The following is a 27,837-nucleotide window of genomic DNA, read 5'->3' as shown; positions in this document are numbered from 1 at the left end:
ACGACCCCAGAAGCCGCAGCCAAGACCTCACCCGAGAAGGGCAGAGGATTTCTGGGGTCTGTGTGCGGTGTTTTATGTTTCTGGAGTCCGTGTGTGGCTTCACTGGAGCCTTGTCTCAGCAGAGACTGGAGGATCGCACCCCAGGTTTGAGTCCAACGCTCACAGTTACAAAAGGGGGGGCGCACCACGGGGTTCAGAGCATCGCCGCACGCGAGCGCTGGACACGCTCCTTGTTAATCCAGTTCTGACCGAAGCATCCTGGAACATGTCTCACCTCCACCATCTCCTGGATCTTCACACCTGCATCCCTAATGGCAGCATAGCGCTTGGTTAAGGTGTTTGCTTTCCCGTCCAGGTCCAAGAGCGCTGCCTCCTTGTTGTCTTTCCTTTCAAACAAGGGAGCGGCTGAGCACTCCTGCGGGGAGAAGATGACAGGGCTGCTCTGCTGTGCTGGGGAAGGGCAAATCCCTGCAGGAGGCTTCCTGGGAAGGCACTTGTAAAGCACCAGCAAAAGCTACCTGCATCAGCTGGGTGATATTTTCCATGTTTAACTTGGCTTTCTGGACCCTGGTCTGCAAGTCGCACAAGATCTCTCTCATCTCTTGGATGTACTCCGTGACGCCTGGGAGGAAAACGCACGTCCAAGCTTGACAGGTTACGCAGACGCCTCCAAGGCAGCAAGCTGTGGTCGGGGCACTTTGGGGCTACTCACCATGGTGGGGGGGGACACTGTCCGGACCCCACCTCACCCACCCACCCACACCTGCGGGGCAGGAGTCCGCATTTTGGGTGTGATGGCTGTGGGGACCCAAGGGCAGCCTCTGGGCAGGAGGTGGGATGGTGCCAGGGGCCGGGGACCCCCCGAAACGCACAAGGAGGATCTCTGGGTGGGTTTGTACCTTCATGGTGCCAAAACAGGGTGTGCTCCGCGCTGGCCAGCTGGCCGTCCACAGCCTCCAGCTCCCCCGCCACCAGCGGGAACTCCACCGGCAGCAGCCTCTGCTTCACCTGGGGGGCCAACGCGCCGCGGGTGAGCGCTGCAGGCGGAGAAGGGACCCTGCTCTGCTGAGATGCACTCGCTAGGGCACCGGTTTTACAGAGGAATGGGGTCCCCCCACCCCACCGACATGGAGCTTAGAGGGGGAAGGAGGACGGAGTGACGGCAGCGGCACTGGCTTGGCTCAGCCACGGGATGGGCAGGGACCCAGGGTGCCGGTGGCGTGCCCAGTGTACCCCAGCCCCCCCGGGCTTCCAGGACCCATTTCATAAGAGCTCTCCCCTGGGGGGTCCCCAGCCAGTCTCAGCCTGGCCAGTGCTCAGGGCATGGAAAAGCAGCTGGGTTATCTCCCCTTCGCAACCTGCCTCGTTGTACCAGCCAACGATAAGATCCAGGTTGTCCACAAACTTTTGGAAAGTCTTATTTTGAGCAAAGAGGCTCTCAGCACTGCCCGGGATATCCTTCTGTTGCTGGAAGTTCAAGTACTTCACCTCCCGCAGAACGGCAACGAGCTGCGAGACACAGTAGCCGGAGACAAGGCTTGTTAATAAAACCCAAACATCTCACCGCAGCCTCTGAGAAAGTCAGATCTACATTCAGGTGGCTGATCGCTGGCGTTCCCCTGCGCCAGGCTGGCTGCCCGCACCAGCACCGACCTCTTTGCTGAAGTTCACGCCGAGGAGGGAGGAGCTGGGGTCCCTGAGGATCAAGGGCTGCTCCAGGCTGAAGTGGCAGTCCTGGCCGGCTCCGTGCACCCACTCCTCGTAGACCTTCTTGCAGTAACCTTGCAGCAGTCCCATCATTTCTTTGTACTTCCCGGACACCAGTCCCGCTTGAGCACTGACCATCACACTGTCAAGGTCATGATAAAGAAGCAGCTGCTGCAGCAGAGCATGGGAGGAGACACACGCCGGGACAGATCCTGCCCCGGCTGCTGCCCTGCGTCCCCGTGGGGTGACCCACACATACGGGTGGTCGATGGCAAACAAATCCCGGTGTGGCCCCTCCAGCCGCTGCTGCAGCTCCAGAGCCCACTTCAGCTGCCCAGCCACCGGCGGCATGTTTTTGTTGATGTGTGGGATCTGCCCGTGCGGTGGCGGGGAAGCGGTCTGGGCGTCATACAGCGCCTTCACGTTATCCAGCTCCGCGTTGAACATTCCCAGCAGGGCTGAGTAATAGGGGGAAACCTCAGCCTTTATCAGAGGTCGCTCCAGCAGGGAGGCAAACATGTGCACCAACTGCGGGAGGAAGAGGTGTTGGCTTCGGTGCTCCAGAGCATCACCGGAACGGCCCGGTGATGCCCCCACGGTCACTCCCAGGTGCGTGGTGCAGCGTGGTGGGCTGCAGGCAGCATGCCTGCTGCCAGCACTCAGGCAGCGATGCCCCGTGCCCAAGAGCAGGACCCATCGAGCCCGGGGAGGGCACGTGTACCTTCACAGCAGATGCCAGGCAGTTGCAGTCATCAAAGCCTTGGCAGATGATGGTGGCCAGTCGCCTGTCCACGTCCTGAATCTTCTCCTGGAACTCTGCAAAGTCTTCGTTCAATTGCTGCCAGTAAGAGGAAAATGATTTAAGCCAGAGCAGTCTCTATGCTTCCTTCCCAAATCCTTCCTGAAGAATTTGCTGAACCCGGACACCCCAGAGCCCTGTGACCTGCCCCAAAGCAAGCATGCGTGCTGCCATGGGACAGTTTTACAGACAGCTCTTCCAGCACGTTCTGGCAAGCCATTTTTTTTAATTAGCAAATGCATACACTTCCATACCAGCATTCACTCACCTCTTCTGCAGGATCTAAGGGATCATATTTGCAGTCAGAAAAACCCTTGATGAGTTCAGAGACCTCCTCGTAGATCTGAAACACTTGGCTCCCGAGCATGTTTCCTCTCACTCCTCCCAGCTCTGCCTTCTCCAGCTTCTGAAACTCGATAGCTGTCTGGTACAGCTCCTGGCGAGCACAAACCATCATCTCACCCGGCTTCTCTCGGTGGCAAACCCCGGCTCCCTGTGCCCCGGCGCTGCGGGTGCAGGAGCTGCAGCACTGGTGCAGGGCTGCATGCTGCGGGTTCACTGCTCCCGAGGAGCATCATTCCTGGGGTGCTTCGTGGCCTGGCTGGGGGTGCCCATCGGGCCCCGGGGGCATGGTGGGGTGCTGGGAACGCCGCCGCTGCCCTCCCAGCAATGCACGACTACTTGCCCTCTGCTCCTTGCCTGTGCTGGCAGCCCCAGCCCGCCCTGGGGCCGGAGCAGAGTTTGTCCCTGTGCCGCTCTCAGGGGACCACCCCGGCATCCCCAGGGCAGGGGGAGCCCACATGGGCCTGGCGCTGTGCCCCAAAATGCTGTGCTGTTACCTCAATGGTCTTGAGCCTGTGCAAGAAGGATTCTGTTCTCCTGAAGACAAGGGAGGGGGGGAATTCCCAGAGCTGCGGCTCCTGGAACCGGAGAGGGGCTGTCAGTGAGCGGAGCTGGCGTGGACGGGGCCAGGCGGACCCGCGCTGTGCCCTGCACCCACCGGGAACAATGTGGGCATCAGGTTGGAGCAGTAGGTGCTGTAGGACTGGAAGAGCTTCTCTATGGTGGAAATGCTCAGTCTGATTCCCTCTAAGGGCTCCTCGGTTTCTCCTTGCAGCCCCTTCATCACATCCTCAGGGCTCAGGAAGTTTCGGGTCTAGGACAGGCAGGGGCTCTTGGCAGAGGGGAGCAAGGGGGCTTCTCCTGCCCCTGTCCACCCTCCGGCCCCACGGGCTCTCTGGTGACTGCCTGCAGCCCACACCCGCCCCAAACCCCTCCAGCCCTACGCGGGGGCTTTGCTGGTCCCTCGAGTGGGGTGCCTCTACGGCACCCCAGCTGGGCTCCCCACGCCTGCCCCATGTCCCCCTCCTGCTAAGGGTCCCACAGCCGGAGGAGGTGGCGGTGGCTCGGTGCTGCCCTGCCCCTGTCCCGCCAGAGCCGCCGCCGGGCCCAGGGCTCTACCATCTCCATGAGGAGGTTGCAGATCTCCTGCAGGATGACGACGACGCGGGCGGCTGAGCCATAGTGCTGGCAGTGAGCCCGGAGCAGGTGGACTGTGCACAGCGCCCTGTCCACGTAGGGCTGCAGCTGCGGGAGCGGAGCCTCGTTAGTGCAGGGCCGCGGCCGTGCTAACGAAGGTCGGGCAGAGCCAGGGTGGATCCACGTCATGCGCAGCCTATGGGGCTCAGCGCTCCCGCCTCGACCCGGATGAGGGAGCCAGGCGGTGCCTGGTTATTTTGCCACATACAACGTACCTGGGAGTAATCCGCTTGTTCCATCTCTTCCAGCAGGATCCAAAGCGGTTGCAGGTGGAGGCTGACATCCTTGGCTTCCTCCAGGCCTGGGCCGGGGGAGAAATTCCATGTCGGGGATGGGGAAGCCTCGCCGGAGGGGCGAAGAGGCAGCTGCCTGCCATGTTGCCTGGGGACTTACCGGCGCTGACGTCCCTGAACATGCTCTGGAGCGCTGGCCAGTAGCAGCTGTTGGCCTTCTCCAGCATCTCGGCCAGCGCCGTCATGCGGGGTGAGAGCAGCTGGGAGGGGAGAGGTGGGGGGCTCAGCACTGGGGGCTCAGCACCGGGGACACGCGGCTGCCAGCAGCCCGCGGGCGAGGCGGTACCTGGTTGTTGATGCACTGCAGGTTGACCATCCTGGTGCGCCAGAACTCGAACTCTGTCCTGGGCAGGGGGTGCAGCCCCTCCAGCAGCGGCTGCGCCGAGTCCTTGCTCAGGATGTCTCTGATCTGGTGGGACCACTCGATGACGATGGTCTCGATGGAGTGCAGCACAGAAATATCCACAGGCCCCGCCAGGCTGAAAGGCAGCTGGGTTATGCTCCAGCACTGGGACTGGCCCTGAACCGCCCCGAGGGAGCCCCACGCACCCACTTGCAGCCACCTCCACCAGCCCGGCAGCCTGGCATGAGCCGCTCGAAGGTGCTGTGCTGCTGAGGGGCGGCTGTGCCCAGGGATGCTCAGGGACCGAGCTGGCATCCTGGTTCCCATCCCTCCCACACTCGTGCTGCCCCAGGCCCCTGCCAGGCTTTGCTGGCACCGAGCAGTGCTGGCAGCACCCACCAGTCCAGGAGGGTGCTGGAGTCGTCCTGGCCATCCAGGTGCTCCGGCAGCGGGAGCAGCGGCTTCCCCTGGATCTTCCCACCCATCACGAACATCTCGTTCTTCAGCCGGTGGGCTTGTCGTGTGACATCCTCCACCACCACCCTGGGCCAGCCCGCCACGTTCTCCTGACTCAGGAGCAGCGGGGACACGACCTGGAGGGGAGGGCTTGGTCGAGTGCTCGGTCGGGATCACCGGCTCTCCCGTTGCAAAGGGCAGCATGTGGCTGCGCTGGTTTGCACAGCATCTCCTCTTGCTGCCCATCCGAGCCCAGTCTCAGCCCAGCCACAGCTCCAGCAGCCACAGATGGGTTTTGCTGATGTTTTTCTCATCAGCGCAATCAGAAGTCCCCTCACCCTGCAGTGGGTTTCCAACTCACATTTTGGGAAGGGCTGGGAGCGGTGCAGTGAGTGCACCCAGCGGGGTCAAGGGCTGGCGCAAGAGCAAAAGCCCCCGGCATTGAAGAGGAGGAATTGCGGGGGCTCCTGGGGCCTGACTCAGCTTTCGGGTGCTCTGGGCTGGCAGTCTTCTGAGCACAAATGTTTATGGGAAGTTTGGGAGAAATCCACTCAGACGTTTCCCAGCTGCGGGGCACGGGTAAGGGGGAATTACGCTGAGTTTTTAAAACCACAGGGAGGAAGCGAGCCAGCTGGGCCCTGGGAGAAAACCGGGCTTGTGACCTTCACCCAGCACTGTGTCCTGGCAGGGCTTGGTCAGCCGGCCAGCACAGCAGGGCAGGCGGCCGGGAGCCACAGCGAGGCCAGGGCCAGCGCCTGGGGCAATTTTTCTTCTATTAATTTCCTTTAGTTGCTTTTTGAGCCCACCTAAACTTTTGGCTACAGCAGCCCACAGCGGGTGTCCAGGCGGCCCTGGCATGCGCGGGGAGTTCGGCTTGTCCCGCCTGCCACGAGCCTGCGCCCAGCGCCCGCCCGCGGGGCTGACCCACCTCCTCCATCACAGCGATGAGCTGCTCCACCGGTGAGGGACTGATGTCTCCCACCAGCAGCCTGCTCTGGCAGTTCTCCCGGGTGACGTTCTCCCTCTTCTTCTTCACGAAGTAGACACCCTTGCCCCTGAGGGCGGGAGGGAAGCAGGGGGTGGGCAGGAGCTGCCCGGCGGGGTTCAGCCCCAGTACCAGCTCCAGCACGTCCTGCTGCTTGAAGAACTCGTCCAGCACGGCCACGGCCTCGTCGCTGCCCACAAACTTGCTCCACTTGTCCGGCCGGACCCGCAGCAGCAGCGTGGTGAAGCTCTCCAGGAAGCCATGCCGCTCGTCCAGCATGGCTGACATCCCGCCAGCACCGGGCTCGGCCACGGCTCCCCAGCGCCTGCGGGGGGGGGGGGGGGGGAGGCAGGCGACGCTCCGCTCAGCCAGGGGCTGCGCAGACCCCACACCCCAACCCTTCCACGCTCCCCTTGCCACTGCCCTCAGCCTTCCCTCTGCACGCTGCAGCCTCGCCGGGAGCTGCTGGCCCCATCACCCCCCGCCCCCGGCTCCATCGCCCCTCAGCCTGCCCGATCCTTGGTCCCATGGTCCCATTGCACACCCCCCCCCCCCCGGCTCCATCACCCCCCAGTCTGCCACATCCTTGGCCCCATCACTCCCCGCCCCTGGCTCCATCACCCCCCAGCTTGCCCCATCCTTGGTCCCATTGCCCCCCGCCCCTGGCTCCATCACCCCCCAGCCTGCCCCATCCTTGGCCCCATCACCCCCCACCCCCAGCTCCATCACCCCCCAGCCTGCCCCATCCTTGGTCCCATTGCCCCCTAGCCCACTCCATCGCCCCCCAGCCTGCTCCATCCCTGCCTGGCCCTACTGCTCCACCGCCCTGCCGCACCCCTCAGCCCTCCAACAGCCTCCAGCCACTGCCTGCAGCCCAGCCGACACCGGCACCAGCACCAGCCCCAACCGACAGCGGCACCAGCCCCAACCGACACCGGCACCCGGCCCCAACCGACACCGGCACCGGCCCCAACCGACACCGGCACCAGCACTGGCCCCAACCGACACCGGCACCAGCACTGGCCCCAACCGACAGCGGCACCAGCACTGGCCCCAACCGACAGCGGCACCAGCACTGGCCCCAACCGACAGCGGCACCAGCACCAGCCCCAACCAACAGCGGCACCAGCCCCAACCAACAGCGGCACCAGCCCCAACCGACAGCGGCACCAGCACCGGCCCCAACCGACACTGGCTGCAGCCCAACTGCCTCGGAACTGCAGGGCCCCCTGCTCCCAGCATCCCTGCCTGGCGTCCCTTGGCGAGGGCTGTTTGCCCACGCACCCACCCCAGCCAGACACACACGGTGCCAAAGGCTGCCCGGTCCACCGTGGGCAGGGGCTGTGGCAGGGGCTGCCCCCAGCTCTGCCAGGGTCCCCACCATGGCCCAGGTCTTTGCACGAGCGTGCTGATGGCCGCACCAGCCTCCCCCGGCCCCAGCATGGCCAGCACGGGTTCTGTGGCTCCCGGCTCACCCTTGGCCCCGACAGCTTTCGGTCACATTCCCATTTACAGCTGGTACCACCCGGGGGAGGTTTGATTCCCCGGACCCCAGCACAGGACCAGGGCTGGCACAATGGTTTCCCCCTGGCCCCCGTCGCAGTCAGGGCAGGGACCCTCCCCTCCCCAGCGCTTGGCCATCCAGCAGCTGCTGGAGGAGAGCTGGGATGAGAGCGGGGGTACCCGAGGGGGTGCCCCACCACCCCCGTGTCTCAGACCCCTCGCACCGGTGCAGCGTGTGCCGCTGTGCAGCCGGGGGTCCGGTGCTGCATGGTCCAGCCTGCAGGCCTCTGCGGGTGGGCAGCCGCCCCGCCGCCCAGCTGAGCTCGGTGCCAGCCCCGCTGCACCCCAGGCAGGTGGCAACACAGGAGGCAGGGCCAGGAGCCATCCCGACGCGGCACGGCCCCCCTGTGCCCTGCGGCGAGGTCCCCAGGGACCCCTCCGGGCAGCCTGGGGGGAGCTGAGGGGAGCTGGCAGGGGCGCAAGGCATGCAAATACCTCCCAGCGCACCAAGAAACGAGAGACCTTCAACGGCAACAGGCAGAGACTGAAACCAGGACCACGCTGGCCGCAGCGTTGTCAACTTCATCCAACGTGGCATTGCTGCGGGGCTGGGCACCAAAAGCTTGGCACTGGGAGAAGTGTGAACCCGGTCGCAAAGCCGGGGCGGGGGCTGGGGGTGGGGGGCCGGGGGCTCCTGCCTGTCCCGAGACGCGCACAGACCACAGGAGGCCGAAGCTCAGCGCGGTTCGGTGTTTATTTGCTGCAGATCCTCAGCACTAGTTTACAAGGCCGTGGCAAAAAAAAAAAAAAAAAAAACAAACCAAAAAGATTAGAATAAAAAATCCTGCCACCCCCTGCCCTCCGGAGAGGCCTCTGCACAGAACAACCTGACATACAAAATAATCTAAAAGGAGAAAACTATACAGGAGTATTTACACCTCTGATAAATAGGCTAATACTGATCCAGGTGCTTCTCTCTAGACCGTGCGCAGTGGCCGGGGGGACAGGACAAGACACGGGTGTTTGCAAGGCAGAGGCAGGGGGGGCTGCAGCCCCCGGCCCAGCCGGACCCCCTCGACAGCAGCCGTCCCTGGCACAGGCCCCGGGCACATCCCGCCACTGCTCGGGAGCGAGAGCTCGAGGAGACAACGGCCACCCCTGCCCCTCGCTGAGGGGGTCGCGCTGCAGGGACATGCCGGCAGCAATGCCACCCGGTGCTGCCCGAGCAGGGTCCTTATCCGAGCTCCGGCACTCTATGGCTGGGCAAGGACACGTCTGTGCCCCACGTGGCACTGCCGCACACCGTGAGGACGACAACACCCTGCCCCTCAGCCCTCCCTGCACCCACGGGGACCATCCCGCTGCAGGGGACAGCTGGGAGGCTCCGAGGCAGCAGCATGGGGAAGCCCAGGACAGACCCAGGCCCGCTACAACGAGGGCCAGGAGTCCTGCCCCCACGGGGCCACCCCAAAACTGCCCTGGGGCTACTGCCCTTCACCCCGGCGCCTGCAGCACCCCGAAACCACCACCCACTGTTCACCTTCCCGACGGGACACCGCAAGAGCTTCAGGACAGGGGTGCTGGGGGGGTCCAGCAGCACATGCGGCCGCACGCTTGCTGGGGGGATCGGGAGCAGGGAGGGTGCCCGTGGTGCCCCACTGCCCAGCCCCGGCCGGCCGAGGCAGGAGGGGAGGCCGATACACGCACACGGCACTCCCCATCCTGCAGCCGAACCTGGGACAGGACGGGGGTCCCTGCGCGCAGGGGTGTCGCTGTCCCAGCTCCAGCCTGTGAAGATGCTGTCCTGGAGGTGAGGCAGTGATGGGGGAGGGGGCCAGAGCCACCGAGATGCCTGTGCCCCCTCCCTCTCCCCACGGTAAAGAAACTGCGAAGCTGAAGCTGGGTCCTGAGCCTCGAGGGCCAGGCTGCAGCACGGCCCCAGCCCTGCAGCCCTCCGGGGAGCGGAGACGCTCAGGCTGCCAGGGGCACGCCGGCCTCGCAGGGCCAGCGGAGGCTGCTAGTGTCTCTTGGTGGAGGACACCTTCTTCTTCCTGGCGGCCAGCATCTCGTAGAAAGGGTCCCGGCTGATCGCTGCCCTGGCAGGGGGAATGAGGGCTCGGGTTAGCTGTACAGCCAGGCGAAAACTGCCACGGGGTTGGGTCTGACCTGCCTGGCAGGGACTCGGGCAGGTCCCTTTGTGCCCCTGGGAAAGCCCGTTCCCCCCATCCTTGCAGGGGGTCCTGGGAAGCGCTGCCCCTGTCAAGCGCAGCAGACAGGTCCCCGCCGTGCCCCTGCCCAGCGCCATGCCCCTGCCCAGCATCCTGCCACTCGCTCCTCTGAGCACTCACTTGATGCACTTGATCCACTCCTCCTTCTCCTCGGGTGTGGGAGCGGAGATGCGGTATACCGTGTGGTTCCCCTCCACCACCCGCCCGTCCGCCTCCGTCTTGCAGGCCTTGATCACCTGGTCCTTGTTGTCGGGGATGTAGAGCTCAAAGCAGTTCTGGGGGGAAAGAGACGGTTCAGATGCAGCCCCGCTTCCAAAGGGGACCCCGGGCTGGGAGGGACGAGGTGGAGCACCGAGGCGGCAGGCGCTCCCCTGGCACAGCCGCCCCCAGTGCAGCAGAGAGGGATGGACGTGCTGCGCCTTGCCACCACCCCCGGACACCGCGGTGACCAGCCCCAGGTCTGCACCCGGCTGCTGCGATGGCTGGAGGCAGCAACTGCGGGGCCCTCCCGCCTGTCCCGGGGGGATCCCTCGGGGGCTGCAGCACCTCCCGCCTTTCCCTGCCCCACTCCTGCCCCAACCAAAGCACCAGAGCTGCCCCTCCAGCCCCGCGGGACCCCGCCGCAGCACTCACGGGCTTCTTCGAGTCCTCCACCTCACGGATGCTCAGGTTCTCCAGGGGGATGATGCCACGGGGCTCTTTATCCTGGTGGGGCCAAGCAGAGGCTTTAGCTGCAGGCTGGACACCTCCAAACCCCACCCGCACGCCCCAGGCAGGGCTGGATGCTGCAAACACTCCCTCTGCACCAGCATCCAGTGCCGCCCGGCCTGAGGGATGCATCCTGCACCCCTCCAGTCACCGGCACCTCAGCGCGGCAGGCTGCCAGCCCCGTGCTGGGATGCTGCGCCTGGTCTGTGCCATGCAGGCAGACGAGCACCGGGCCGGACCCAGCGCCTTCCCCTGCGCCGGCGCAGCACACCCCGAGCAAAGGTCACTGACCGTCGTGTACTCGAAGTAGTAAAGGCAGTTGTCGGTCAGGATGAACCAACGTCGCTTCCACGTCTTCACCCTGCCTCCTGGGAGCAGATAGGGGCAGGTTGGGCGCAGCCCCAGCAGAGCGCGGCCAGGGCACGCGCCCGGCGGCTCGCGGCACATGGAGGCTATGGCAGAGCTGGAGCCCACGCGGACACACACAGACAAGCACCGGGTGCCGGGGCGCAAGCAGAGCCAGGCAGCCCGGTGGGCGCCAGGCAGAGCAGCAGCAGGCAGCACACACCACGCCGGGCAGGGCACGAGCAGGAGCGGAAAGCAGACGGGATGAGGATGGAGGCGGAGGGTGGCGGGGGGGGCCGGGCCGGGCGCGCTGAGTCCATTCCCACCCAAAACACTGATTCAGCGTGGCCGGAGGACACTGCAGCCAAGAAGCTCTCGAGGGGACACAGGGGCTTTCTGTTCATGCTGACCATGGCCCTGCTGCGTCCCGGCCAGCGCAGCCCGCTGCAAGGTCAAGGCACGAGCCCAGGGCCACGGCTCACGGACTTTTGGTCAGAGGGAACTTCACGACCACCACTGCAGAGGGAGAAGCCGCTCCCTGGGCTCAGGGACCGCTCACCCCTGGGTCCGGCTCCCCCTCCACCGCGCCAGCATGCTCTGGCCATCGCAGCGGTGCCGGATGCGCTGCCACCGTGGGACGAGCACCCAGGCCGTGCTGCCCAGGGCCAGCGTGGATGCGAGAAGGCACTGCGTGCGCTGGGGGCCGCGCTCATCCCTCCCGCCCCGCCGGGAAAGCCCCGTGCCTCCCCGCTCCCCCATGCCAGCGGGCTGCCCACCCCGGCGTCTGCCCCAGAGCCAGGCTGGGGCCAGCACTTCCCAGAGGAAAAACCCCCTCTGCCTCCCTCCAGCCAAGCCCACCCCAAAACCCGGGGCTTGACCTCCTCCAGTCCCCAGCTCTCCCCAGGGCCACCTCCTCCCCCGGGGCTGCGGGTGGGAAGAGGCCACGTGCCAGGGCAGGGTCCCGCAGCACAGGGAGCGCAGGAAGAGCCTGGGGTTCGGGGACGCGGGGTCGGGCAGGGCCTGCAGAGCCATACGGGACCGAGGGCCAGCGCAGCCCCAGGGGGGAGCACCTATGCTCCCCGGCACCCCGGGGTGCAGGTGGTGGAGCCAGGGCAGCACCGGCACCCAGCACGGGGACTGCCGCGAGCCCCCGGCACGGCACAGGGCACCGCACGGACGGCTCCTGCCTGCTCCCCGCTCCCATCCAGCTCCAGGCACTCGGCATCCCCCGACCCTCCGCGCGCAGGCTGGGGCCCTTCCCGAGGACACCCCAAAGCCATCCCCATCCCTCGTGGTGCCGGAGGCAAAGACCCACCGCAGCTGGGCTGAGCTGCCTGCAAACACAGCGAAGCACGGATGGGCGGGCAGCCCCCGGAGCGGCTGTGGCCCTGTCCGTCCCCGGGCCGTGGGGTGCGCCGGGGCAGCGGAGGGGGCCGGCAGGCCTCGGGGAGCTTTTGGCATCGGCGGGGCCGGTACCCCCGCATCCCTGCCCTGGCAGCGTCGGGAGCGGGGCTGTCCCCTCGGCAGGCGAGGTCCCCAGGGCGGTGCGGGTTGTTAGCAGCAGCAGCAATGAGACTAATCACCAGCAATTAAAAACAAAAAGGAAACGAAGCCCCAGCGGCGTGAGCAGAGCAGGGAGAGGGGTACATACCTCCTGGAGTTGGGGGCAAGGAAAGGAAGAGCCAAAATCATGGAAACATACAAATGAGGGAGAAAAGAAAATTAAAAAAAAGGGAAAAAAAAAAAAAAAAAAAGAGGAAACCCCAAAGAACCCCCCTTGCTCCGCGCGGGTCAGTGGCGCAGGGCTGCAGCAGGGAAGCCGTGAGGGGCCGGGACGGCGGCACCGCAGTGGGGGCCAACCTGCCCTGGCTCGCTGTGGCTCTGTGGGACAGACCTCCTCGGCTCGGGGGGCGCAGGCCTGGCTCCCCTCGCCCCATGGCCTCCCTGTGGGGTCCCTCCCTGCCCCACAAGCAGACTGAGCCGCAGCAGCCGGGCTGGGGCCCACAGCTGCTCTGCCGCCTCTCCGCTCCCCTGGCAGCAACAGCCCCAAGGGCAGCGGGCGCCGACCTGCCGTGCACGGGGCCCTTCTGCCAGCGGCGCGCTGGGCTCGCGCGGGGACAGGACTGGGGATCTCCCCTGCATCCCCCTGCCCCAGAGCCGGGGGGCAGACGGCCCTTGCTCAGCCCCAGGACTGGGCTCTGCACCAGTCAGGGTACGTGGGGGTGCAAGGCCCCTCTCCCATCCCAAGGGGGTGGCAATGTGGCAGAAACATCCCCTGGTGAGAGGACAGAGTCCCGACCCCAGCGAGAGCCCCAGGGAAAGGCCCCCACCAGACCCCGCTCCTGCCAGCACCCCATCATCCCCCCTCGCTTAACCCAGGCAGAGGACTCCCCAGAGCTGCCGAGAGGAGAAGCCACAGGAGCCAGGGCGTGGGGCAGGCTCGCCCGCCTCGAGAGCTGGGCTGTGCAGCGGGGCCGCGGGGATGCCATGCACGCTGCCTGCATGTGGAGCCGGGATGCGGAGGTGATAATGCTGTGGGAAGGTGAGGCAGGGACCAGTCTGTGGCATGGAGGGGGGGACGCACGCAGCCTGGGGCAGCTCGCCGCTCACTCCCGGGGGCCTGCTCCGACAGGACCCTGCTGTGATCTCGGTGACGAGAAGGGCCTCGCGGTCTCCGTGCTCTGACACCGGACCCCGGTACCAGCTCTGCATCCCGGGGCTTGCCCATCCTAGAGGCAGAATCCCCTGGGACGCCCACGCAGCCGCACTGCGGGGCCTCGTCAGTTGTGAGTCCACTCCTGCCACCCAGCCCAGGGAAGATGGAGGGCTGCTGGACATATGGATGCCTTCCCCATGGGGGCCGTGCCCCTGCCTGCAGCCTCTTGCCCCTCTGCTGGGCCACGCTCTGAGGCCAGCAGGCGAGGTGCAGGCAGCCCAGAGGCATCGCACCCACGGCCCAGCTCCTCCCCGGGCTGTGTCTGCCCCACTGCCGGCACTCACCTAGCTTCAGGAGCCAGCCCTCCCGGTCAGGGTTGAAGAATGTGTGGGTGAGGTCATTGCCGTCATCCTCAGGGATTTTGAAGGGTTCATTCTTGATGCTCTCATAGAGATTCTGGTACAACGATACACACCGTCAGCTCTGCCCGGCCTGGGAGCCCTGCAACAGCCCAGCTCCGCAGCCCAGACCCAGCCCCTCCGTGTCCCATCCCTCACCCGGAGCAGCTCCTCAGGTAGGTCCCCCCCATCGTTGATGCCACGGTTCATGGCGATGAAGCGCTCCGCCGTGGGTTTGTCCTTGACGTTAGGGTTGTGCAGGCTGGTGTTCAGCATGATGATAGCGAAGGAGAGCACGTAGCAGGTGTCTACAGGGGCAGAGGGGAAAGTCAGCTGCGAGGCAGGACGGCCGGGGAGAGGGGTCGGGGTGGGCGGTCACCTGTGGACTGGAAGACGCCGGGGTTGCACTGGCAGTACCGCTGGGCAAAGGCCTCCATCATCCGGTCAATCTTCTGTGCCTCCCCGGGCAGCCGGAAGCTCCAGAGGAACTGCCTGCGAAGAGCAAGACATCACGCTGCTTTGGGGGCTCCACGCGCCCTCCGGCCACGCTCACGTCGCTATGGCCCCCCGCCAGCCCGCTGCCTGTCTCCCCCAATGGGACACGGCGCAGCTGCTGGCCCCCTTCGCTCACCGCAGGGCCTGCACAAGGTTGAGGTCAGTGAACTCGTGCAGCTCCACAAAGGCATGCAGGACTTGGATGTTGAACTCGTCCCTGCGGGAACAAAGCCAGAGCACGAGGGATGCATGATCAGTCAGTCCCGTGACTGCCGAGCTGCCCCACATCTCCCTGCCCCACTCCAGACTCCGCTCATTTTTTGGGGGAAACCTGCAGCTACCCCCTGACTCGAGTCCTGGGCTGGTTTGCACACACCGGCCCCTCGCGAGTGCCAGCCCCTAGCTGGCCCTAGCACCCACGGTGCCCAGTCCCCGGGTACCCCCACTCAGCTGCCCTGTAAGCTCAAAGAGCTGCAGCGTCCCACCTCTCTGGTGGCAAGAGCCCAGGGCACCCTCAGGAGACGCGAGCCGCCCTAGGCCAGCGTACCTCTCACCCAGGTAGTCACCGATGGCTGTCTTGTTGAGGCCCTCTCCCTTGTAAAGGAACTGTGCAATATCCTCGCACGTGTTCTTCAGCAGGTCATTTTCTATCAGGAACTGGATGCCCTGCAGTGGTGCAAGAGGCGCTGCTCTGGGGCTTGCTGCTGACCCCGCCAGCCTGCCCGCTGCCTCCCCAGCCCCTGCCCTGGCGCAGGCTCTGCCCCGGCCCCAGCGAGCGGCCAGGCACCCGAACTGCGAGGTGGCAGAGCCCAGCACGGCCCCAGGTGGGCTGGTGAACTGCCCCGCTCCCCGCCCCGCCCGCCCCTCAGTACCTTCTTGGGATCCATGTTAAACTTCTTCCTGCCCATGGCCACCTGCTTGTTCCTCTGCATGTTTTTCCTGCAAGGCACAAAGCAGCTCTGAGCGCCCAGGAGGGACCTGGCTGCCTCCTGCCCACCCCCTCGGGCAGAGCATTGCGGGGAGGGGGAAGCCTGGACCAAATGGGAGCCGAGCAACTTTGACCAAGCCAGGTCCCCTGCGTCGAACCTGCACGGGGTGAAGCTGGCACGCCGCTCCATGGCTCTGCCCCGCTCCACAGCAGAGCGGCATGGAGCTGCTCTCAGCCTGCCGGGCCCCAGAGCAAAGAGGAGCGGCCGTGCCCCGTCCATGGGGTCACCCCCTGCAGAAGGGGTGCTGGGTACAGGTCGCCTCTGCATGGGGGGAGGCTAGGGCAAGCTGGGTGCGGCGGGGCTCTGGGGGGAGCAGCCTCCAGGCCCCACTGGGGCCGGCACAGGGGTGACAGCCTTCACGCCCCACTGCGTGATTGGAAACAACGCTGGGAGCCAGCTCCCGTCGGCTGCCAGGACCCCCTAATCCCGGGCTGGCACCACCTGCGCCAGCTCAGAATAACAAAGTCTGACAGTCGCTGCGTCCAGACAGAGGGGCTGAGGCTTGGAAAAACAGCCCTTGGGGCAGCAGTTCAGACTGGGATCCCACTATCGCTCCAAGGAATTCCGAGCGCCTGGGAAAGCCACCCGCACCAGCACCCACGGGATGGGGCTGCGCCGCTCGGCTGCCCACGGCGCGAGTGAGACGGCGTTCAGGGCCAGCCTCGCCACGGGGGAGGTGGCCCAGTGGAGGCCACGACAGCAGAGGACTCACCTCTCCTCCGTGGACCCCAGGTTCTCGATCTCATTCGTCACTTCTGCTATCTCATCTTTCAGCCGCTGAGGGGGAGAGAGAGCACACTGAGACGGGAGGTGCCCCCCTCCCTCCCCAACCCTCCAGCCCCCCAGCCCTGACGGTAGCCCCAGGGCCATTTGCCCCGGCAGCCCCTCGTTCCTCCCCTCCTTCCCACCCCGAGTACTGCCCTGGGGCTGAAGCAGCTCGGGGGGCACTCGCAGAGGGGGCTGGCTGCACCCCGCTGCTAATCCCCCTGCAGCGTTGCCATGCTCCGAGCGTGCAGGAAGGAAGAGATTCAGAGGTTAACAAAATTACCCCCTAATCCCTTTAGATCATGCCCGGCATAATGCAGTAATTAGCCTCTGCTGCCTTAATCAGGGACACGACTGACGAGCGTCCCAGATGAGCACTGACCTCGCGGTCGCTTGCCAGGGCAGTGGCCCGGCCCAGAGACACGGTCCCTGCCCGTGCCAGGGGCAGGCTGGCACGGAGATGCCGGTGGCATGGAGACGCCGGTGCCCCGGGCTGCCGGGAACAGCACAAACGTGCGGCCCGGAGCTCTGCGGGATGCAAGGAAAAGCCGCGGCTGCCTCGGCCCGCAGGGCAGGCCGGCTGCCAGCCCAGGCCCGCGTCCCCTCCTGGGACCCTCTCCCCGGCCCCGGGGCCCTGCAGAGGCAACGCTGTCGGGCAGCAGATCACGGCCTTCCCGCAGCAGCCGCTGGCGTCCACCCCACGGGCCCAGCTCGCCCTGCCCTGCGGGTCCAGCAGCTCCAATCCTCTGCCCCAGAAGGTCCACGGGAGTCCCCATGGGCCGCAAGGAGAGGGGGGCTGGCGAGGAAAGGGGACAGGAGCACAAACCTGACCCACGACCCTGCCTGGGCTCTGCGGCACTGCACCCTGATCCCCCGCCATTACAGACAGCGCCGGCCGGGGCAGCCTCTCCTCCCCACCTCACCTGGGCCACCCTCCCCTTTCCCAGCAGCGGGGCGAGGGACCCTGGATGGGGCCGCAGGGACCCAGCCCAGTGACACAGGCAGGGAGATTGTCCCCTGCCTCCCAGGGGACGGCCCCGAGCAAGAGGCTGCCACGTCCAGGACAGCGGGATCGTGAGTGCGTGCGGTGGCCCTCAGCATCACACCTGTATGTCAGCCAGCAGCTCCTGCTTGCGGCGGCGGATGTTCTCCAGCTCCTGGCACTCCTCGGGGGTCAGGTCACTGGGCACTGAGCGGAGACACGGTCAGGTCAGCACGTGTGGCCGTGGGAATCATCCCCGCCAGGCTCCAGGCGCAGCCCCTGCTCCCGGCAGGCAGCCCGGGGCCCGTCAGGAGCTGGGACATGGAGCTGCTGGGTGCCCAGAGGAGCCGGGCCGGCGAGCGGTGCCCCCGGCCCCGCACAGCGGCCAAGTGCCGCTGATGGCACGCGAGGAATGCGAGGGCCGGGGCATCGCCCCGCTGGGCTGCAACAGCAGCGGGGGAGCCGGCACGGCTGGTTCCTGCTGATTCAGCCCGGCTGGGCAGCAAGGACCAGCACTGACCAGCTCCAGTGCTCCTCCCCCGGCCCTGGCCCTGCCACCCCGCAAAGTCCAGTTTAACTCTGCTCTACCCTAGCCAGGCCGGCGTCGGTGCCCGCCCCGGTCCCTGCCGTGGCTGCCACAGCTCTGCTGTGCCCCACGGTACCGGGCTCCGCACAGACCCGGAGCCCCGTGGGTTGCTCTGCTGCACCAGGACAGCTCCAGAGAAAACGAGCTCCTGGCCATCCTTGCAGCCCCCTCCGTGCTGGATCCGTCCATCCAAGCCAGGGCCCGGAGCCAGCGCGCCCTCCCGACAAACCTCGCCCTCAGGCTGTGCCATCTACACCTCCCTGTCACCCCGCGGGAGCCAGGCACCCCCTCCTCAACACCATCCCCAAGGCTTCAAGCCTGAGCCCACCACATGGCCCGCCTCGCTCCCGAGCCCCGCAGCTCCCGGGACATTCCCGGTGCTCCCTGGTGCGTGACCTCCCGCTGCACAGTGACATGGCATCCCATTTCTGTTCCCTCCCATCCCCAAGGTCACCCGCTCCTCCTGCAGCGCTCCTGGCCCTCATCTACCGCCCACGCCTCCCACCTCTGCCAGCGGGTCCCAGCAGCTCCCTCGCACGCCACGCCAAGGCCGCCTGTGAAAACACCAAAGCACCATCGCTCCGGAGCGCTGTCCCACCGGCTCGGCCCTCGCACCGCCTCCTGTCCCGGGGTGCTGGGGACAGGCGCATGGCAGGACTGCCACCGCCCTCTCCTTCCCCAAACGCTACCGCTCCGTTCCACCAAGGCCCCACGTGCCACCACGGACGCGGCCTCCAGGCCACCACGGCCACCAGCCTGGACTCACCCGGAGCGTCCCCAGCACGGCCGCCTGCCCCGTCCCAGCGCCCAGGGATGCCATGTGCCTTTGCACTGGCACCGTCCTCAACCACGCATCGCTTCTCCCCGCCGCCACCTCCTCCGTGGCAGCCGCACGCACCCCTGGGGCGATCGTGACCACGCAAACCGAATCTCTGAACTCAGCACTTCCCCGGCTCCGCTCAGGCTTTCTGATGAGCTTCCTCCTTCGCGAAAATCCCCCACCGCCGAGGCCAGCGGCAGCCTCGGCTTGCGACACCATCCCTCCAGACACGACGGCAACACTTCCCAATATTTTCAGTCTCCGACACTAGGAAGTATGAACCAGACAACCTGGCCCACGGCACCAGGTTAAAAGTTATTTAAACTTAAAAATACCAGAGGCCTTGCCTTATCGATATGTCCAAGCACCTTTCGTGCATCCCAGCGCCGTTCCTGCCGGCGCTCAGCTCCTCCTGCCCAGCGCCCAGGGCACCCGGCAAGCCCAGGCTTGCTGCGGGAGGCCCGAGCTGCACCTCTCGCCCGTTGCCAGACACAAACCCCCCTAAATCCCTGGGCTGCAGTGTGCGCCGCAGGACCCTCCCGCCCCGCCGCAGCCGCAGGGGAGGTGAAATTCGGTGCCAGGGTTGGACCAGCCCGGAGACGAGCCGGCCGAGGGCGGGAGGCTGAAGCCAAAGGGACCCGCTGGCACTCGGCTGACGAGCAGCAAGGGAGCGCGGGCAGGAGCAGCTCTGCCTCCCCCTGCCCACCTGCGAGCGGGCAGGGGTCTCGGCAGGCCCCGGGGCGGGCGCAGCAGAGGATGAGAGGCTTCAGGGCAGAGCGGGCAGCGGGTCTGTACCGGAGCTCAGGAAGGTCCCTCCCCGCCAGCACTGCTGCGGTGGAGGGCGAGCACTCGTGACACCAGCCCAGCCATGTCAGCAGCAGCCAGAGGAAGAGAAACCCCAGACGCAAGAGCTTTTCTGGGGAAGGAAGAGGGCGTTAACCCTTCCCTGGCGCTCTGCACAGCACCCACCCCGCAGCGCCGAGCAAAGCCCGAATGGCTCCCAAGAGCCCGGCGAGCCCTGCCGTAGGATGCAGGGAAGGGGAAGCTGGAGCAGGCGCTCGCTGCCCTGGCTTCATCCCGGCACAGGAGTTGGGGCACAGTGACCCGCAGGACTGCGGGGATCCCAGCGCTGGCGTCTGCTCCCCGCCAGCACCAGGCCCCAGCGCAGGGGGCCCGGGGGCTCCCGCAGCTCGGGCTGCAGACGGCCGAGCCCGAGGACCCCGCGCACCGGCGGCAGCAGGAGGGCAGGACGGGGCACCGGCAGGATTCGCCCATCTGTCCCGGGCTCCAAGGTCGCTGGGGGCTGTGGCAGCTGGGAGCAGGAACAGCAGCACGTCCCCCCGCTCCCGTGAAGCAAAGCCCCCCACGGCGTGCAGATGCTCGCCCCCCGTGCCCCTTCCTGCCCCGCTGCCCCGAGACAAGAAGGCAGGGCCAGTGGCACGGGGGGCAAACGCGGAGCCGCCTGCCCGCCTCCCCCTCTCCCCGGCTTCACCAGCCTCCCCGCGTCCCCCGGCTGGGCTCACCGCTGCCCTCCGCCCTGAGCACCATCCTGGCAGGCCGTCTCCACCGGCTCCGTCGGCCGTGCCCGCGCTGCCCACGGCTCTGGAGAGGTGCTGCTGTTTCGGGGTGCGGACACCTGCCCGCCCCGGTGCTTCTGGTGCTTCCCAGGGTGAGTCAGGGCTGCGCCGGGCCAATGAGCTCCGGGGCCGCCCGGGCGTCATCCCGGCCTCGCCAGGAGCCGCACCAGCAACACCCTGTTCCTGCCGCAATGAGCCCAGGGCTGCCAGCACCTTAACTCCTCTGCTCCCAGCCAGGCGGGGAAACGGGGCAGCCAGGGCCCTGCTCCCCATCCTGGGGTCGGGGGATGCGATGTGTTGGGGTCCCTGCCAGGCAGGCACTGGGGGCTGCCCAGGACACTCGACCTGGCACATCTTGAGCTTGCTGCGGCAATGCTGGGGTCCCCTCCCCTCTACCAGGTGGGGCTCCCCACCCCAGAAGACCCCCGGCCCTGCCCCACAGCTCCCCATCTGGCTCCCCCAGACCCCCCGCTGCAGGCCCAGGTCCTGCACAGGCTGTAAGGACCGAGCCCCCCGGGCAGGACCGGGAGGGCTGTGGGGACCACCGGTGCCTGCTGCCCTCCGCAGACTCCACGGCAGCTCCCGTGGCCGGATGGGACCGGAACCAGGACCAGGAGCGATGCTGGTCCCCACAGGAGGTTGCTCCCCACTGTCTCAACCCTTGCTCTGGGGTCCCTGTACGGACCCCACTGCTCCATACGGGACCACCGTGTGGCAGAGTGCGGGGCCCACGGGGCCACACCTGCAGCAGGAGCAAACCCCCGGCACGTCCCTGTCCCACCGTCAGCTGCCTGGAGAGGCCGCGTGAGCCTCGGCCGCCTTGACTCAGCTAAATCCTGCTCGGCAGCATGAGATGGAGAATCAGCACCCAGAACGCCAGCTACGGAGCAAGGGGAGGAAGGGCTTTGGAAGGCCTGTGTCTGTCCTTCAGCCCACAGCTGTGCTGCAGCTCTAGCCAGCCCTCCCGCCGGCCCACGGCGCAGGGGCAAAGGCGCTGGGTTTAGGCAGACCACGGGGCCGAGCCCACGGTGCCGGCAGCGGCTGTCGCTGGGCTCTGCTGTGGGGCACCGTTGCCCGCTCCCACCGTGCCCCATGGCTGGGGGGCCCGCGGGGCCCCAAGAAACTTCCTGCCCATCTCTGCACACCACATCCTGTTTTCACTGTGCCGTGTGCGTATCCTGGGTTGCGTCAGCCCCGTCCTTCCGCACCGACAGCCGAGGTGCGTCAGGAGAGGGGTTCGGGGGCAGGCGGCTCCAGGAAAGACCCTCCCAGGCGGCCGGGCCCCGCGCCCAGAGCCAGCCAGGGCCCTCATGCTACTTCAGCGCAGCCCTGCCCGTCACCCCCGCTCCCCGTGCCCAGAGCCCGGCAGGGAACCCACAGCCACTGCCTCGCTCCCCGGCGGCTCCAGGCTCCTGCAACCCCCACGCACAGAGCCCCGGCTCACGGTGTGGCCGGGTGAGCACCGACTCGGCCACGTCCACACGTGCCGAGCACCGTGCGGGTGCCAGGAGCGCCGCCCGGCAAGCACCTCGCTTGCTCTCCGCACCGTTCACTGTGCCGGGCCTCAGACGGAACAGAGCCCGCTGCCGCTCAGCCTCAGCTGCCAGCAGGCTGCAGGGCTGGCCGGAGGAGGTCTCGCAGCCCCATGCCCCATAGCGCAGCCGCCCCAGTCCCGTGCTCGGGCAGGAACCCCCAGACAGCAGCAGCTCACACGGGCGGCCAGCCCACAACAGCGGCCCCAACTGCACAGACTTCAGTTTGGAGAGCGCTGCCCCGAGCTGCCCTTTTGCAGCCACACGCGCTTGCAGCGACGAGGGCGGCCAAGCGCTCGCGCACGACCCGGGGCAGGAGGGCGAGGGGCTGGGACACGACCTGCCACAGCCGCACCGGGCTGCGTGCACCTTCCTGGCCACTGCCACCACCGGCTCCCGTGCACCCCCATCCCTGCGTGGCAGCCGGCACCGGTGCAGGGCAATGCCCCGTGAGGCAGCGTGGTGCCCGGCTGTCCTGCCGGCGCTCAGCGCTTACAGAGGCCGGAGCCTGGGGAGGCTGGCGGTGCGTGGGGGAAGGAGGCGGTGAGACGGCGAGAACTCTCTGTGCTGCAGGAGCCATATGGAGCCGGAGCTTCGGGCATCACCACGTCTGCTGTGGGGACGGGGACCCCGTGGCGAGCAGAGGGGAGGGCACAAGCGCCTACCTGCCTTGGTGGCCACCGAGGGGCAGAGGAAGGCCTGGAAACTGGAGGCACAGAGCTCGCTGACTGTCCCCATGCTGCGGAGGTCCTGCGCAGGACGCTGCCAGCTCCGATGGGGCAGGCAGGAGCAGGCAGAGGCCTGGCAGGTGCCGTGTGGCTGAGTGGCAGGTTCCCCGGAGCCGGGGCCTGCAGGCAGGGTGCAGGCAGGGGAGCCGGAGGACCCGCTTTGGCTGGAGCCGGGGAAGGCGGCTCTGGCAGGGGAGCTCCAGCTGCAGGAGCCCACGCGCCAGCCCCAGCCAATCCCCGCCGCTCCCTGCCCGCACACCAGCCCGTGCTGCTCCCCGGGCACCGGCTGGCGGCTCAAAGCCACTTAAGAGGACGAAGAGTTTGTGAACTCCCTGGCAGGCCCCCCCCGCCCCGGGCTGCCTGCCCCCGGCAGCCCCCTTGCCCCCGTGGGGGGCTGGCAGCGGGGTATTTTTAGAGCGGTTTTATCCCTCTGTATTAGAGCGTTAAGCATCGGGAGCCGGCGGTCGCGTAGCAACCAGCACTGCATAAAAGAAGGTGCACCAAGAGACACAACGCGGCTCCGGCGAGGCGTGGGGAGCGGGGGGTGCCGCCACAGCCCCCGCTCGTGGGGCGCAGGGCCCAGGTGCCGATCCCAGCACAGCCCCAACAGGCTGAGCCTGCCCCGCACGCCGTGCACGGGCAGGCCCGCTGCGCCTTCTGCCAGCCCCCCGGCCATGCCGGTCAGGTGGCTGAGCTCTGGGCATGCCGCGGCGGCAATGGAGGTGCCTCCTGCTCCGCCGTGGTCCCGGGGTGCTGGGTCCCTGCCGCAGCATTGCGGGGGGGTCCTGCCCCAGGATCCCAGCCTCAGGGCTGGCTGCAGAGCTGCGGGGAAGGCGCAGCCCCCAGCACCTGCATCCCCCCAGCCCCACGGGCGCCAAGCGAACCCAAACCGGACAGACTGCTCTTTCCTTCAAAGCAGGAGCCATCCCCAAGCACAGGGCACAGCCGTGAGTAACAAACCCCAGAGCCTGTCAGGGCACGAGGCAGCGTCCTGCGGACAGCCCGGCTGCCGGTTCTCGGCTGCCAGGAGCCAGCAAAGCTCCACTCGCCTGAGCCGGCAAGCGCTGGGATGCGCTGAGCTAGGAAAAACCTGAGTCGGGCAGGCAGGAGCCCTGACGGGGCAGGCAGCGGGCAAGGGCACCCTGCAGAAAGCCGCCCTCGCAGGCAGGAGGGGACCCCAGCTCCCAGGAGCAGCGCGGCTGCGGACAGGAGGAAAGGTGGAGGAGAAGGGCAGCTCACAGGGCTGTGAGGGCAGTCAGGCGCTCGGCGCCAACGTGGCAGACCCGGTTTCAGCACCATTTCCCCTTTTCTAGGGGCCAGAGCGGTGGTTGCCACATGGCTGGGGGCGTTCAACAGCCGGGAGGCACAACAGCAGGCCAGAGAGGCCGGGGGGACGCGGGGCTGAGCTGGGCACGTGGCGTGGCAAGTGCGTGCCCACGGCCCGGACCGGCAGCCGGAGAAAACCCCATGCAGCAAGGGCACCTGCGGGCGCTTCCAGCCGGCTTGAAGCAGGGCTGGGCAGCACCTCCTGGGCTGAGCGACCCGGCCACCCGCCGCGATCCTCGCACCCTGCCCGGGCGAGGTGGGGTGTGTACAAACACCCCGCGGTTACACTAACCACAGCTCTGGGCCCCGATCCTCTGCCTGCCCAAAAGCAGGGCCCCGGAGAGCTGCCGCCCACCACCAGCCCCTCCCTCAGGCCCAGAAACTTCCGACCCCGACCCTGCCGCGATGGCCCAACGCGCAGACGGGCTGAAATGACTGCTCGGGGACACGCGGGCCCCGCTGCGTCCCTGACGTGTAATTGCTGAGCGTCAGCAACGTGTCTCATTGTGCTCTGCCCCCGAACATCTCAGGAGAGGAACCAGCTAATGGCCTCTGCCCAACACGGCGCTGCCTGAGCCCTGCTGGCCCCGGGCCCTGGCTCTGCCCTCCGAGCCCGGTGCCATCCCTACACCATCCCCGTGCCTTTCACCTGGGAGCCCCAGAGCGCTGGGGAAGAGCCGCTCCCCGAGCCGGGCCCAGCGACTCGCCCCGGCTCACCCCAGCGCCGCACCAGGGAAGGGGCTGGAGGGTCACCGGCAGCTTCCCCCGCAGCGTGCCCCCCAGCCCCGCTCCCCTCAGTGCAGAGGTGCATGCCGCGGTCCCTGGCTGCCTCCGGAACAGCTGAGCCCACGCCAAGGGGCCTGCCTGCAAACCAGGGCTGTGCGGGCTGGCAGCAGGGCGAGGGCAGGGACCCCCCAGCAGTGAGCTGAGAGCCCACCCTGCTTCAGGGATCTCCCGCACCTTGCACAGCCCACCCCACCTCCTGGCACCGGCCATCCCACCCCAGATGGCAAGGCCCCCCAAGCGCAAGCCGCTTTGCAGGAGGCTGCATCAGTCCTGCTTAGAGAAATCCCTTAATCCCCTGGGCCAGAGCGAGCAGTAATCCCCCGGGTGCAGCAGGATTACCAGCGCTGCCCAATCCCCCTCGCCCCGCGGCTGGGCCTGAGCCGAGACGGGGCCCAGCTCAGGACGTGGTGCCGGGACAGGATCGTGCTCCCCGCAGCAGGCTGCTCACCGGTGCTGCGGCTCGGCGGGGCAGGAGCAGCTGGGCCGGTTCCCTACCACGACGCTGCCACTCCGCCGTCCAGAGGCGTTTGCACCACCGCGCTCGGTCAGCTCTGGTCTAGGGCTGGGTTTGGTCTCACTGCCGTCCCCACAGGGAGATGCTGAAGGGGGTGGGAGCGCAGCCCCGCGCCCTGGCAGGAGCAGGGGGAGCCCACATCTGTGCCGCCAGCTGCTCACCCCGGGATTTGCTCTCTGCTGAGGCAGACGGCTGGAGAAGGGTCGCGTAGCATGGGGCAGACACTGGCGTCAGCACAATCCCACCAGCAAGAGCCTCCCTGTCAGGCTCCCGCCATGCCAAGGCCTCGGCAGACCGTCCCCTGCAAAACCAACAGAGCTCAAGCGCTTCGGGAGAGCTGCAGACCGTGATGCCCCTGCAACAGAGACAGTGGCGGGGATTTGGAGGTGACAGTGCCACCCGTCCAGCACACTGCCTGTGGCACGGTGAGCGGGCAATTTCTGATGCTGACAGATGACCCAGGACGTCTTCCTGGCAATTCTGGGAAGCAGCGAGAGGCTGCTCACAGAATCACTCCCTGCAGCACTCTGCTGCTAATGGGCTGCATCCAACAACACCTGTGCCGGGCCGTGCATCAGCTGGGCCAGGCACTTGCACCTTATCTCGCACAGGAAAGTCCCCACCGCCGAGCACAGTCGCTTCTGGGGTGGAACAGCAGCCTCCTAATCAGCTGCGTTGCACAACTGTGCACAGGAAGCCGGCCCGTGAGCCAGTGCTGCCAGCAGCAGCGTCTTCACCGGCACCAGCAGTCCCAGGAAGAACAGTCACCAGCACAGCTCGCGGCATCAGGACATTGGTTTCAGATCTCACTCGGGCAGACTCCAGCCTCCCCCTCGGCAAAGTCCTCACCCAAGGAAAACCCACCTGCCAACCCACAGGAACCTGCCTCAGAGGGTCGAGGCACAGGCAGCGCCTTCCCGCCCAGTCCTGTTCCTCAGCACTGGGAGGGAATGCTCTGTGGACATGGAGGATGGAGAAAAGTGGGAAAGCAATCTGCACACACATGAGAGGGGACCTGCAGCCCCTGAGCTGCCTCACCCTGCTCGGCCCACCCTGGGAGCGGGTCCTGGGTGCACACCGGGTACTCCTGTGTCAGGTGGACGCGCTCCCAAGCTGGGGCCATCGATGCGAGCCTGCCCTGCAGATCTGCAGAGCCCGAACTCAGACAGCGCTCAGAGGCAGCAGGTGAATACAAAGTGCGAGGGGAGGGAAGGCATGCAGGCAGCGGGTCCCAGAGCCGGGCAGCACTGGCACTACAGGCAGCACAGCCTGGCAGCACTGGCACTGCAGGCAGCAGGTGCCTAGGGCTCAGCAACACTAACACCACAGGCAGCAGGTCCCACACTGCAGGCAGCACAGCCCGGCAGCACTGGCACTGCAGGCAGCAGGTCCCTAGGGCCCAGCAGCACTTACACTGCAGGCAGCACTGACACCGAAGGCAGCAGGTCCCACAGTGCAGGCAGCAGTTCCTACACTGCAGGCAGCAGGTCCCACACCGCAGGCAGCACTGACACTGCAGGCAGCAGGTCCCACACCGCAGGCAGCAGGTCCCACACCGCAGGCAGCAGGTCCCACACCGCAGGCAGCAGTTCTTATGCTGCAGGCAGCAGGTCCATAGGGCCCAGCAGCACTGACACTGCAGGCAGCAGGTCCATAGGGCCCAGCAGCACTGACACTGCAGGCAGCAGGTCCCACAGTGCAGGCAGCTTGCGAGCTGCAGCAGCAAAGCAGCGCGGGGCCGCCGGGGCTGAGCCCGGGGAAGGCCGAGGCGGCGCCGCCGGCGAGCCCGGGGCTCCGGTGGGGGGGGGGGGGGGGGGGGGGGGCAGCCCCCGGCACCTCGCCCCGCGGGCCCCGCTCCCCGCGCTGTCTGCGGGCACCGGTTTCCTCCCGGCGCTTCCTCCACCGCCCCCGCGGCGCGGCCCCGCCCGGCCGATGCCGCCAAGGCCGCGGCCGCGCTGTCACCTGCGGGCGCGGGTCCCGCCGCCCCCGAGCCCCAGCCCGACCCGGAGCCGCCGACCCCGGTTTTGCATCTGGGAGCGGCCCGGCCCAAACGCTCCCTCCCGCCCGGGACCCCCCCGCTCCCCGCCGCGGACCCCGGCCCACCCCGGCCCCTCGCCCCGCCGCGGCCCGGCCCAGCTGGGGGTCCCGGAGCCCGGCGCGCCCCCCGGGGCGCTGCCCCCGGCCCCGCACTGACCGTAGCCGCCCTCCTCCTCCATCCCGCCGCCGCCGCCGCTCCGGCCCCGCCCGCGTGACGAGGGCGCTGAGGCCGCCACGGGCGGCGACACGTGACGCGGGGGCGGGCGGTGCCAGACAGACCACGCCCCCTTCCCCACCGCCCCGCCCCTCCGGAAGCCCCGCCCCGAGCCGAGCCGCGCCGGTCACGGACACCACCCGTTTATTGCCCGCGGCCCCGGCGGCAGCGCCCCGTCCCCGCGGGGACCCCGCCGCCGCCCCCCACGCCCAGCGCGGGGCCGGGAAGCGGGGCCCTGCCCGGGGGGGCCGACGGTTCCACTGCGACTTGCACAGGGGCGGGGGGGGATTGGGGCAGAGCCGGGCAGGGAGCGGGAGGGGCCGGGGAAGGGGAGGAGGGGTCGGGGCAGCCCCGGGCCGTGCCCAGGGGATGAACAGCAGCCCTGCAGCGGGGGCCGCCGTCCCCCTCCCCCGCGGGGCCGGTGGGTGACACGGGAACCCGGAGCAGCAGGGACAAGGTGCAGGCACTTTCCAGGAGCCCCCCCCCCAAACCTTGAAGGCCAGGCTGGGAGGGAGAAGGGGCTGCT

At 67.4% G+C, this 27,837-nt stretch overlaps 2 protein-coding genes across 5 annotated transcripts in view; both read right to left on the bottom strand.

Annotated features, from left to right (window-relative positions):
- Positions 1-6,410, bottom strand: part of DNAH17 (dynein axonemal heavy chain 17) — a 39,628-nt gene extending 33,218 nt beyond the window's left edge. The window contains exons 1-16 of one of the 2 annotated variants that reach the window (XM_075720046.1): positions 6,066-6,410; positions 5,081-5,274; positions 4,625-4,817; positions 4,439-4,538; positions 4,261-4,346; positions 3,968-4,093; positions 3,501-3,662; positions 3,346-3,426; positions 2,775-2,963; positions 2,429-2,545; positions 1,967-2,235; positions 1,654-1,849; positions 1,363-1,509; positions 900-1,008; positions 519-622; positions 275-415 (exon numbers count right to left, since the gene is read on the bottom strand). In XM_075720046.1, the coding sequence (XP_075576161.1) occupies positions 275-415; positions 519-622; positions 900-1,008; positions 1,363-1,509; positions 1,654-1,849; positions 1,967-2,235; positions 2,429-2,545; positions 2,775-2,963; positions 3,346-3,426; positions 3,501-3,662; positions 3,968-4,093; positions 4,261-4,346; positions 4,439-4,538; positions 4,625-4,817; positions 5,081-5,274; positions 6,066-6,410 (2,559 nt within the window). The remainder of the gene's footprint in view (positions 1-274; positions 416-518; positions 623-899; positions 1,009-1,362; positions 1,510-1,653; positions 1,850-1,966; positions 2,236-2,428; positions 2,546-2,774; positions 2,964-3,345; positions 3,427-3,500; positions 3,663-3,967; positions 4,094-4,260; positions 4,347-4,438; positions 4,539-4,624; positions 4,818-5,080; positions 5,275-6,065) is intronic. The other variant, XM_075720047.1, reaches the window with a different exon arrangement.
- A 3,061-nt stretch (positions 6,411-9,471) lies between these two features.
- On the bottom strand, positions 9,472-27,280 carry CYTH1 (cytohesin 1). Of its 3 annotated transcripts, none has more exons than XM_075719429.1 (14): positions 27,255-27,280; positions 17,316-17,398; positions 16,157-16,221; positions 15,328-15,394; positions 15,003-15,121; positions 14,592-14,672; positions 14,340-14,452; positions 14,120-14,268; positions 13,907-14,018; positions 12,801-12,803; positions 10,853-10,929; positions 10,487-10,558; positions 9,974-10,128; positions 9,472-9,721 (listed from the first exon to the last, which is right to left on the bottom strand). In XM_075719429.1, exons 1-14 carry the CDS (start codon positions 27,274-27,276, stop codon positions 9,643-9,645), a joined length of 1,197 nt encoding a protein of 398 aa, XP_075575544.1. In that variant the 5' UTR covers positions 27,277-27,280; the 3' UTR covers positions 9,472-9,642. The 3 variants fall into 3 exon arrangements, with proteins under 3 accessions (XP_075575544.1, XP_075575543.1, XP_075575542.1); XM_075719428.1 differs by lacking the exon at positions 27,255-27,280 and adding an exon at positions 20,121-20,145; XM_075719427.1 differs by lacking the exon at positions 12,801-12,803.
- Between the last annotated feature and the right edge of the window lie 557 nt (positions 27,281-27,837).

The sequence above is a fragment of the Pelecanus crispus genome, chromosome 12 (assembly GCF_030463565.1).
Source record: "Pelecanus crispus isolate bPelCri1 chromosome 12, bPelCri1.pri, whole genome shotgun sequence".
Taxonomy (NCBI): domain Eukaryota; kingdom Metazoa; phylum Chordata; class Aves; order Pelecaniformes; family Pelecanidae; genus Pelecanus; species Pelecanus crispus.
Note: the sequence above shows the minus strand (reverse complement) of the source record. Positions and strands in the feature narration are given on the sequence as shown.

Excerpts from the sequence above, each read along its gene's own strand:
- CYTH1 (XM_075719428.1), bottom strand. The coding sequence starts at position 20,145 with ATGGTGCTCAGGGCGGAGGGCAGCG. Across the intron at positions 15,122-15,327 it reads TTAACATGGATCCCAAGAAG|GGCATCCAGTTCCTGATAGA; the intron begins GTACTGAGGGGC and ends GCACCACTGCAG. Across the intron at positions 14,453-14,591 it reads AACCTTGTGCAGGCCCTGCG|GCAGTTCCTCTGGAGCTTCC; the intron begins GTGAGCGAAGGG and ends TGCTCTTCGCAG.